The sequence below is a fragment of the Scylla paramamosain genome, chromosome 49 (genome assembly GCF_035594125.1).
Source record: "Scylla paramamosain isolate STU-SP2022 chromosome 49, ASM3559412v1, whole genome shotgun sequence".
In the NCBI taxonomy this organism is placed as follows: Eukaryota; Metazoa; Arthropoda; class Malacostraca; order Decapoda; family Portunidae; genus Scylla; species Scylla paramamosain.
The window spans coordinates 3,238,963-3,250,971 of NC_087199.1; the positions used below are offsets into that span (position 1 = coordinate 3,238,963).

Genomic DNA, 12,009 nt, shown 5'->3' on the forward strand with positions numbered 1-12,009 from the left:
CGACGATCGAGACTCAAGATGGTCATTTCTAAATATTTCCTGAGGCTTTTCATCCATGTGTGGCAATTTGTCTCTTGCATTTCCTTGAATAGGCTGTTTACTCTTGTATCTTTGCATTGTTGTTACAATTCTGGGTGACACTTCGTATTCACTGATCACTGATTCCACACAGAGCAGCCTCCCCTGCACTGTTGTTGTTTTCATTCTCGATGAGCCTGCTTCACCTCGGAGGATGCTGGTTTGAGCACAGCACGGTGCACTCAGAATTTGCCAGTACACACTGTTTTCAAGCCCATGCTGTTTCCCTGCTTCTTCTGCTATTCTGACGACACTAGTACAGTGCTGCAGAGGACCGACGGCAGTGTGACACTCTTCCTGCAAGTCTTTCCAGATGTTAGCTTGTGGCAGCCTTTCACTACACCACAGTAGGTGAGTTTGAGTCATTTCCATTTTTCTGTCCTTTTTTATGTTGTCTAAAATAGTTTGTGTTGTTAGTTACATTTTGGTCCCAAATATTTTATGGGGTTTGTCACTTATGTCTCCCCATTTCATTCTGTTGCTTCTCCATGTTGTCAATGATAATGTTGCTTTTGTCTTCATCTATTCGTATGTCAGTACCGAATTCTTTGCTCATCTCTGTAAGCATTCTGTTGTTCCAGTCAGCTTTAATAGTCTGTGACAGTTCAAGTCCATCATCCACAAAGAATAATGTGTTTATATCAACAACTTAATTGTGAAGTCCTCTTCCTCCTTCTAGTTTTTGTAAAATCATGTATAGGTAGGCAGGTGAAGGTGAAGACTGGGGCACCTGGCACATGCATGGCTGAAGAGGAACAGCCCAGCGGCGTGGCTGCAATCATCGGGGCAGGCTTGGTGCAGGACAGGCACCATGGCCCACTCCTTCAAACAGCGTGGGTGAAGAGGAACAGCCGTGGCATGGCTGCAATACTTGGGGCAGGCTTGGTGCAGGACAGGCACTGCAGCCCACTGCTTCAAACAGCCTGGCTGAAGAGGAGCAGCCATGGCATGGCTGCAATACTTGGGGCAGGCTTGGTGCAGGACAGGCACCATGGCCCACTGCTTCAAACAACAGCCTGGCTAAAGAGGAACAGCCTTGGCATGGCTGCAATCATCAGGGCAGGCTTGGTGCAAGACAGGCACAGCAGCCCAGTGCTTCAAACAGCCTGGGTGAAGAGGAGCAGCTGTGGCATGGCTGCAATCATTGGGGCAGGCTTGGTGCAGGACAGGCACCACGGCCCACTGCTTCAAACAGCATGGATGAAGAGGAACAGCCATGGCATGGCTGCAATACTTGGGGCAGGCTTGGTGCAGGACAGGCACCATGGTCCACTGCTTCAAACAGTCTAGGTGAAGTGGAGCAACCATGGTATGGCTGCAATCCTCAGGGCAGGAGAGGCACTGCAGCGTGCTGCTTCAAATAGCCTGGCCACTTTTAGCATCCCTCAATACTCATGACTCACTGCCCTTCACAACTGTGTGGTGATGGTGACAAAACCATTATAAAGATTATTCAAAGCACAGTATTTGTTCTAGTACTTTTCAATCATGAAATGAAGCACTGGCCTGTGTTTACTGTCAATAAAATCATGGGCTTTGTAATCAAGACTCAAATTACACTTTCAACTGTTACAGTTCTCTAATGTGCCATGTAAATACTACATCAGTGTTGCAGGTAATGTGATGGTTGTGCTTGCTTCTTAACTACAACACTATCAGCTTGGGGGACAGTTGAGGATAATGCACATCTTGTATCATGCTCCACCCCCAAGCAATGTCTTGTTTTGTTTTACTTTGTAGTAAGGTGGAAAAGCCCGACTGTGCAGTTAGAAAACCTGACGTGTGGTGGGAGACTGAAGGCAATGGAAACACAACACTTGAGGAAAGAAACGTGTGGTGGGAGACTGAAGGAGATGGAAACACAACACTTGAGGAAAGAAACGTGTGGTGGGAGACTGAAGGAGATGGAAACACAACACTTGAGGAAAGAAGAGAACAGGAAGAGGGTGGTTACAATATATTAATTTCTTCACTTACAGTCTACACAACACCACACATCATTAACAAAACTTTTAAGTTAGTCTTTACCTTAAATACAAAGTTGAAAAGAAACAACTCACAAAAATTAGTCACAGACACATGATTACTCCCTCACAGCACACAAGGGCACAGCTGCCGGCACACGCATAACACACCACCCACTACTACCACCGCCACCACCAACACAAACTCCCACAGGCATGGGTGTGACCCCACTGGTCCACACAACAACACACCACCTCAAAAGTGGATTCTCATGTGTACGACAATGTCACCCTTTGTCTTGAAACACTTCCCACAAACATCACACTTGAACTCCCTCAAACCAGTGTGTCTGAAGGCGTGTCTATTGAGCTCAGAATGGGTAAGAAATCTTTTGCCACACTCCTCACACTTATAATTTCTAACACCACTGTGTATCAGGGTGTGTCTACTGAGGTCAGACTTTGTAATAAATTTCTTTCCACATTCCAAACACTCATAATTTCTAACACCACTGTGTGTCAGGGTGTGTGTGGTGAGGTGAGACTGTTGGATAAATTTCTTTCCACATTCCAGACACTCATAATTTCTAACACCACTGTGTGTCAGGGTGTGTGTGGTGAGATTATACTTTGTGGCAAATTTCTTCCCACATTGAAGACACTCATAATTTTTAACACCTCTGTGTGTCAGGGTGTGTGCGGTGAGGTGAGACTGCTGGATAAATTTCTTTCCACATTCCACACACTTATAATTTTTAATACCACTGTGTGTCAGGGTGTGTGTGGTGAGGTGAGACTGTTGGGCAAATTTCTTTCCACATTGAAGACACTCATAATTTCTAACACCACTGTGTGTCAGGGTGTGTGTGGTGAGTTTACATTTTGTGGTAAATTTCTTTCCACATTCCAAACACTCATAATTTTTAACACCACTGTGTGTCAGGGTGTGTGTGGTGAGGTGAGACTGTTGGGCAAATTTCTTCCCACATTGAAGACACTCATAATTTCTAACACTACTATGTGTCAGGGTGTGTTGCCTAAGCCCTTGTTTGGATCTAAAAGTTTTATCACACTGCTGACACCCAAACTTGCTCTCTCCTGTGTGGACAGAGCTGCCTGCCTCCAGGTTATTCTTGCCACCACGCCTGCGCCTCCCTACATCTGAAGCAGACTGCTGCTGCTGCTGCTGCTGCTCACTCATGCTGCTGCCCGACCTTACCCCTCCACTGTAGTACTGCTGTCAGCACCACACACCACGGCCAGTCCTGCAGGAACCCTTGTGGAAGCCGGCCAGAGGGAGCCACGTCAGAGCCCAGAAGACCACCCGGCATGGACACCTGCAACAACAGTGACGGTGAGGACACTGAGAGCCATGCACTGCCTTGACACACTGCAGGGGCAGCTGCCTGCTTCCTGCCTCACTCACACGTGTGCATTGTCTAGTACATAATCACCTTCCACTGCCTTGACACACTGCAGGGGCAGCTGCCTGCTTCCTGCCTTTCTCACACCTGTGCATTGTCTGGTACGTAATCACCTTCCGTTGCCTCACACGGTGCCCCAACACACACCCACTGGTCTCCTAACCACTAAAATGTTGAGGCAGGTGGCTGATGCAAGAGCATCAGCCACCTGCCTCAACATCATCTGCATCATCTACATGGTGTCGCTGCAGATGAAGTTCTGGACATAGTGAACATTCAGCTGACAGAAATGGTAGAGGCAGCAGAGGAAAGTAGTAGTAGTAGTAGTAGTAGTAGTAGTAGTAGTAGTAGTAGTAGTAGTAGTAGTAGTAGTAGTAGTAGTAGTAGTAGTAGTAGTAGCAGCAGCAGCAGCAGCAGCAGCAGGAAGAGATGCCAGAAGAGATGAGGACAGAGCGTTAAAGGCACTTGCTATTGGCAGCAGCAGCAGCAGCAGAGATGAAGACAGAGTGAGAGGCACACTTGCTGTTGACAGCAGCAGCAGCGGAGATAAGCCAGAGTGAGAGGCATACTTGCTGTTGACAGCAGCAGCAGCAGACATAAGCCAGAGTGAGAGGCATACTTGCTGTTGACAGCAGCAGCAGCAGCAGAGGTAAGACAGAGTGAGAGGCACACTTGCTGGTGACAGCAGCAGTAGCAGCAGCAGGAGACATGAGGACAGAGTGAGAGATACACTTGCTGTTGACAGCAGCAGCAGCAGCAGCAGCAGGAGACATGAGGACAGTGAGACACAATTGCTGTTGACAGCAGGAGCAGCAGCAGCAGGAGACATGACAGAGTGAGAGACACACTTGCTGTTGACAGCAGCAGCAGCAGTAGCTGCAGCAGGAGACATGAGGACAGAGTGAGAGACACACTTGCTGTTCACAGCAGAAGCAGCTGCAGCAGGAGATAAAGAGGGCAGAGTGAGACACACTTGCTGTTGACAGCAGCAGCAGCAGCAGCAGCAGGAGAGATGAGGAGAGAGTGAGAAACACACTTGTTGACAGCAGCAGCAGCAGCAGCAGGAAACATGAGGACAGAGTGAGACACACACTTGCTGTTGGCAGCAGAAGCAGCAGCAGCAGCAGCAGCAGTAGCAGCAGCAGCAGGAGGCGTGAGGACAGAGTGAGAGACACACTTGCTGTTGGCAGCAGCAGCAACAGCAGCAACAGCAGCAGCAGCAGGAAACATGAGGACAGAGTGAGACACACACTTGCTGTTGGCAGCAGCAGCAGCAGCAGCAGCAGGAAACATGAGGACAGAGTGAGACACACACTTGCTGTTGGCAGCAGCAGCAGCAGCAGCAGCAGCAGCAGCAGCAGCAGCAGCAGCAGGAAACATGAGGATAGAGTGAGACACACACTTGCTGTTGGCAGCAGCAGCAGCAGCAGCAGCAGCAGCAGCAGCAGCAGCAGGAAACATGAGGACAGTGAGACACACACTTGCTGTTGGCGGCAGCAGCAGCAGCAGGAAACATGAGGACAGTGAGACACACACTTGCTGTTGGCAGCAGAACAGTTAAAGGACAACCTTGTGGAACTTGACCCTAATGTCAACGGATTCTTTACTGCCTTAGGCTGCTTGAACAGCGCACTAGAGCCTTACAACGAACTGTAAGGCACAGACAACAAGCAGCAGGCACTGATTACCCACCACTGCTCCCCCCAGACCAGCAGTAGGCAGCCCTCACCTGTCCCACTGCAAGTGGAGAACCCACAAACTGAAAGGCTCTCAGCTGTGCCAGAGGATGACTGGTGCCAAATTGTGACTGGTGTTTTGGGAGTGACGACGAGGGAAAAGCTGGTGCCACAGTGCCCAACTCAGCCTGACTGAGGTGGTGGTGCTTTCTTCATATAAAGTGTTAAGCCAGCTCATGAGTGTGTTGGTGCTGTGTTTTCCTTAATGAGAGTGTTGAGGCAGCTCATGAGTGTGTTGGTGCTGTGTTTTCCTTAGTGAGTGTTAAAGCAGCTCATGAGTGTGTTGGTGCTGTGTTTTCCTTAGTGAGTGTTAAGGCAGCTCATGAGTGTGTTGGTGCTGTGTTTTCCTTAATGAGAGTGTTGAGGCAGCTCATGAGTGTGTTGGTGCTGTGTTTTCCTTAATGAGAGTGTTGAGGCAGCTCATGAGTGTGTTGGTGCTGTGTTTTCCTTAGTGAGTGTTAAGGCAGCTCATGAGTGTGTTGATTGGTGACCTGGTGCCCTGAAGCTGTACAAGAGTGAAGGGTCAAGGTAAGTCATGCAAACTTTATTTGTTGTGCCATCACTGCCATGTGCCAACCATTACTAATACTGTAGCTTATTTACCACTGTTTATTGCAAACATAATGCCACGCTGATAAAGGAAGTGCTTTAGTTACACTGTGCTTGCCTGGGTGGTGGAGGTTTAGGTGGAACAAGGGTTCAAGTTGGGGTGCTCTGAAACTGTTTGAATTTTGACCACAAGACGTCTTCATTTTTTGGGCATCACACAACACTGCTGTGCACGACTCAGTACACAACGGTACAGAGTTACCGCGTCACGTGCACTGCCTCTGAGCTGTGTTGCGCTGTTTGTCTTGGGGGGCAATTCTCAGTAGTTTTTCCGTTATACGTAATTTTTCCACGACGAGGTGGAGGAGGATTTAGGATAGGTGTACTGGTGAAGAGGAGAAGGGAAGACAAAGCCAACGATAAAAAGGAGCCCGAGTGGAAGAGACAGCCAGTCAGAGGAGGCCGAGTCAGGCGGAGGAAGGTGAGGAAAGGGAGGGACCTGATGTGGTGAGTGGAAGAGACAGCCAGTCAGAGAAGGCCGAGTCAGGCAGAGGAACGCGAGGAAAGGAAGGGGCCTGATGCAGGGAGTGGAAGAGACAGCCGGTCAGAGGAGGCTGAGTCAGGCGGAAGAATGTGAGGAAAGGGAGGGGCCTGACATGGGGAGTGGAAGAGATCGCCAGTCAGAGGAGGCTGAGTCAGGTGGAGGAAGGCGAGGAAAAAGAGGGGCCTGACATGGGGAGTGGAAGAGACAGCCAGTCAGAGGAGGCTGAGTCAGGTGGAGGAAGGGGCCTGACATGGGGAATGGAAGAGACCGCCAGTCAGAGGAGGCTGAGTCAGGCAGAGGAAGGCAAGGAAAGGAAGGGGCCTGACATGGGACATGACTGTATCACCACAATTGTATCTTTTTTCATAATTAAAGTTTAATATTGTAAGTTTTATTCAGACTTTTGTAAGATCTTGATTTCTGTTTTTGAACATTCTGTTTGTCATTGGTTGTTCTTCCTTCTAAGAACTCAGTTAATTGTTGTCCAATCCTAGGCATACCTGCAGTTTCTGAGACAAACACACTCTTTTCTGTGTAAAGTTTGATGCTTTTTTTCAATGGAGACTTTCTCTCTCTAAAAAAAGATAAATGAATAAATAAAATAATAAAAATTTTAAAAATTAACTTAAACCTACTCTAACCTAACACAGAGGTTCCTAAGCTGAAGTCAACAGACTACTGGGGTCCTCAGTTTGGCCGTACAGGGTTCACAAGACAATGAATGTTGGGGGTCCTTGATAAGGTAAAGTTTGGGAATCTCTGGCCTAACAAAACCTGACCTAACTCAGCCAATCTAAGTTAGGTTTAGGTTACTTTTTATGCATCAGAGAAAGAACTATCTCAATTATAAAAAGTCATATTTCACCCAGAAGACGAGTGTCTGTCACAAAAACTGTACGCCTAGAACTATACAACATTATTATTATTATTATTTTTTTTTTATGTAGGAGGGACACTGGCCAAGGGCAACAAAAATCAAATAAAAAAAAAATGCCCACTGAAATGCCAGTCCCAAAACCCTTAAGGTTTATTATGGGTTAATTAATTAATTATGAAGGGTTAACTAACCCTTAATTGTAGAGGATACCTTTTCTCCCTGAATAAAACTGTCCTGACAACATGACCTATACACATTCCACTGAGGAACTCTCACAACACTGGTCACTACCTCCACATTGGGCCAATTTTCAGTTTCATTACAAGTTTTTTTTTTTTTTTTTTTTTTCACCTATTACTGAGCAAATTTCATACTTTTGAAAAACAAGAATATCGACCTCAAGTACACACCTGTTGGTAAATATCGTTGAGTCAGAGTAAGACGTTCAGCAGGAGTAACTGCTTGGCGCACGTTTGTCTTCCTTCTTGATAAGAGGGGTGACCAGGGCCAAAAGATCTTGGAACTGCTGCTGGTTCAATCTTGTCCGCTGCGTGAGCGTAACTTGGTCCTCTTCCCGCAGCTCCCTCAGCAATCTTAGCGACACTCCCTTCTGTCCTTCTCTGGAGCCACTGACGACTCCAGAGACACTTCCTCCTTCTTCTTTGCTTGATCTTGGCTAGGCAAGCCGCCGCTAAGCACAGCACAACGTCTTCCTGTTCTTGTTGGGGATTTGGCGGCCTTGCAGGCTGTGGTGGTTGTTGTGTAGGGCCGCGAAGATCCTGTGAAGTTGAGTCTTGGTGAGTCCCATGAGGGTATCACAGGCGTGTTAGTTGTCGATCAGGAAGGCACAGGTGAAGCGAATGACAGTGGATCATCGTGAGGGATAGACATTTGCCTCTGCCAAGAGAGTGGACAGGTCTTCTTGGCTTCAGCGAGTGGTGTTTGGATTGTCGGTGAAGTCTTTGTTATTGTCAGGTACGGCTCGGCTCACAATAAAAGACGATGCCAAAACTGCTATTAGAGCTCGGCAACGTCCGTGTGACCATAAAGATACTCGATAGGGGCTCAGAATATTGTGCCTAAATATTGACGAAAAAAAAAAAAAAATACCCGTGTGACCCCACCTTTATTAATCCCTCGCTCTCTTAGCCCCAGCTTGCACGGAGCAGAACGGCAGACCTTCCAGCGAGTGCCTGCACGTGGTCAGCCCATGCAGTGCTGCCAACCCTCCAGAAGACATAAGAACATAAGAAATAAGGGAAGCTGCAAGAAGCGACCAGGCTTACACGTGGCAGTCCCTGTATGAACACACCTACCTATTTCCATCTGCTATCCCCATCCATAAACTTGTCTAATCTTCTCTTAAAGCTCTCTAGTGTCCTAGCACTAACTACATGATTACTAAGTCCGCTCCACTCATCTACCACTCTATTTGAGAACCAATTTTTTCCTTTCTCCTTCCTAAGGCTGCCTTCACACTTTAGCGTTTTTTCGACGCGCGTCGAAAAAACGCATCTACCTTCACACGGGACGTCGTGTTCCACTTCAGCTTGCAGTGCAGTGACAGCAGTTGAGGAAGTAAGAAGTGTCGTTATGGAAATGAGTGATGTTCTCGTCGCATACTCTGCGTACAGAACACTCTACAAGAGAAAGAAGAGGACAACGTGGATACACCCATTGTTAGCGGTTAAAACCAGATATTACGACAATTTATTTGCTGAACTAACAAATGATGACCTCAAATTTTTCAACTATTTTCGAATGTCCAAAGATTCGTTTGATGAACTTCTGAGTTGCCTAAAACCATCGATACAAAAACAGGATACGTATATGAGACAAGCAATTAATCCTTGTGAAAGACTGGGAATAACTTTAAGGTAAGAAAAAAAAAAAAAAAAACATGTGTTAACCATCATCCATTTATGTTTTGTACTATTCACTTACTTATAAGATAAACATATGCTCATACAATTTATTTACTTGAACGCTGAAATTAAATATAACAAAAAAATATGTAATTCTACCAATAAGTATTTCCTTGAAAACTTAAATATTACAAAACGAACAAAGATATGTTAATGGTAATTCATGACATCGAGTATTTCTGAGGTTTCAGATAGAATTGAATCCAAAGGTGACGTATTTCCCTGCGGCACAGTGGGAGTAGTAACATGCATCATTTGTGATTGATTAGGTTCAAACATCATAGAAAGTATTAGGAGGGATCAGGTTTTGTGACGAATGCATGATACTGTGACCTGAGGAAGTTGATTGCCGACTTGCTATGTCACGTTCGCGCTTTTTTCTCTCTTTTATTTTTCTTACCGAATACAGCAGGTCTGATTTTACTTCAAAGATCTCTGCCTCCGTAAAATCGATCATATTGGGGGTTAGAGACTCACAAAACTTAACAAAATCATTACTTGGTTTGTTCCTGCTGCCATCGATGAAAGCTATAAGCTTATCTTCTACCTGATCTCTTTTATTTTTCTTGGGATGCTTAGCAGAACCTTCTTTTGGTACATAAGCTTGGGTATTTTTGTCTTCGTGAGTTGGATCTATTTCCGTTGGTTCCTGGTATAACGAGCTAGATGTTGCCCTAGTTTCATAAATTTTAGGTAGAAAAGATAACCTTTCTTGATAAACATACGACTTTTTACCATGTTTACCTGACCCAGAGGGACACTCTTTTCTGGTCCTTGCATATCGATCCCTCAGCGATTTCCATTTCATTTGAAGGCTTCTGCCAGGAAAAAAAGGAAAATATCGATTAGGCATCTAAGATTGAACTATGACATTTCACGAAAATGGGTAGATGTTCCTCAGTTGTGATTTATTTATTCTATGTTGTTTCAGGTACCTTGGAAGTGGGTGTTCGATGGCGGAACTACACTACGCGCACAGGATTGGGTACAGCACAATACACAACATCATAACAGATGTATGCAGCCAGATTTGGAGCGTTCTTCTGAGTGAATCTATGCCTAAACCATCACAAGAAACATGGCTTCGGATTTGCACCGAATTCGAAAAATGTGCCAATTTCCCTAATTGCATCGGGGCGATTGATGGGAAACATATTAGGATTATAAAACCATCCCATTCAGGAAGTCTCTATTACAACTATAAAAACTATTTCTCATTAGTTTTGCTGGCTGTCTGTGACGCAGATTACTGCTTTACATATATCGATGTGGGAGCGTACGGTAAAGAAAGTGACTAACATTTTCAAAAAATTCTCATTTCTATAACTTACTTGAAAACAATAACCTCAACATTCCTGAAGCTTCAACAGTGGAAGATCTACAGGGAGAAATCCCTTATGTGTTCGTTGCAGACGAAGCGTTCTCGCTATCGCAGCAAATACTACGGCCCTATTCTGGAAATCAGCTAACTGATAAAAAGAAAATATTTAACTATCGACTTTGCAGGGCAAGACGATACATCGAATGTACATTCGGCATATTAGCTAATAAATGGAGGATCTTTCATAAACCTTTGAATGTATCTATAGAGTTTGCAGAAATTATAACCAGAGCTTGTTGCGTACTGCATAACTTTGTACGAAAGCGTGACGGAAACCGTAGTCATGAGAGATACGCCATTCCAAATGATAAAACAGGATTGGAGAATATACTATTAGCTGAAAATGTTCAGGGTGGGAGAACTGCCAATAAAGTAAGGGACGCTTTTGCTTCTTATTTTGTCAGTGAAAAGGGTGCTCTTCCATGGCAACATGAGAAAATTTAAACAGAAGCTGTATATAAAAAAAAAAAAAACAATAAAAAACATTGCATACTTACATGTCTCATTTTTTTCCTTCTCGCTCTGGTCCATGAAGTTTTCTGACAATTGCTCTCCAATTTCCGCCCATGACTTTGCCTTCTTCTGTTTGTTCTTGTAATCATCATTACACAAATCCCAGAGACAGGGTCTCTCTTCTACTAAATCAATCAACATTTCAGTATTTAGTTCGTTAGCCATAATAGCCTACGTAATGCAAGGAACGTGATGCAAATCTGAAAACAAATGTATAATTAATATAAATAAATGCACATACAAGATTATTCAATTTTATACAGTTTCTACACAAAATTATAATAAAGAAAGAGTACAAAATCACAACCTGACGCTCCGTGTGTAGGGAGCGACGCTCGTCGAGAAAACGCCAAATGTGAAGGCACCCGGAGCAAATACACACCCGCCACATGCTGCGCAGTGCAAATGACGACTGAATTTAGCAGGGTGACGCCCGACGCTGAAGCGTCGTCTCGACGCGCGTCTTTTCAACGACCAGTGTGAAGAACACCGTCTGTTAGCACAGTCAGCTAAAACTGCTCGTCATTTACGACGCGCGTCGAAAAAACGCTAAGTGTGAAGGCAGCCTAAACCTAAATTTTTCAAGCTTGAACCCGTTATTTCTTGTTCTACCCTGGTTGCTGATCCTAAGAATTTTGCTTACATCTCCCTTGTTATAACCCTTATACCACTTAAAGACTTCTATCAGGTCCCCTCTTAACCTACGTCTCTCTAAAGAATGTAAATTTAACAGCTAGAATGTAAATTAAGCCACGGCACCTCGGGCATTGTTCCCCCTCTCCGGTCGCCATCAGAGCAGGGCCTGGGGCCGGATGACATACCAGTCATGAAAAGGAAATAAAAAAGAAAATAATTCAAGGTAAATAAATCAAATTAGTCTATTGATATAAGGTAAATCAAGAACTAGGAGAGATAAATAACTTGCCTAAATGAATATTTATCAAATTCATAACTAAGTGCATACAGCTTATCTCATGGTTATGGCTATAAATTGGCTTATTTTACTTGATTACCCTTA

General features: G+C 45.0%; 1 protein-coding gene across 7 annotated transcripts in view; it reads right to left on the reverse strand.

Annotated features, from left to right (window-relative positions):
* The window catches only part of LOC135095536 (zinc finger protein 12-like), a 42,184-nt gene extending 30,481 nt beyond the window's left edge, over positions 1–11,703 (reverse strand). For 2 of the 7 annotated variants that reach the window (XR_010264426.1, XR_010264423.1), the window contains exon 1: positions 7,583–8,773. Coding sequence is in view for 3 of the 7 variants with exons in the window: in XM_063996418.1 (XP_063852488.1) it covers positions 2,299–3,243 (945 nt within the window). In the remaining 4 variants the exon portion in view is untranslated. Of the gene's footprint in view, positions 1–2,020; positions 3,380–5,195; positions 7,481–7,582; positions 8,774–9,059; positions 9,916–10,975; positions 11,192–11,298 lie in introns of those variants that run through there. The other 5 variants (XM_063996418.1, XR_010264425.1, XM_063996417.1 and 2 more) reach the window with 5 other exon arrangements.
* Positions 11,704–12,009: the final 306 nt, after the last annotated feature.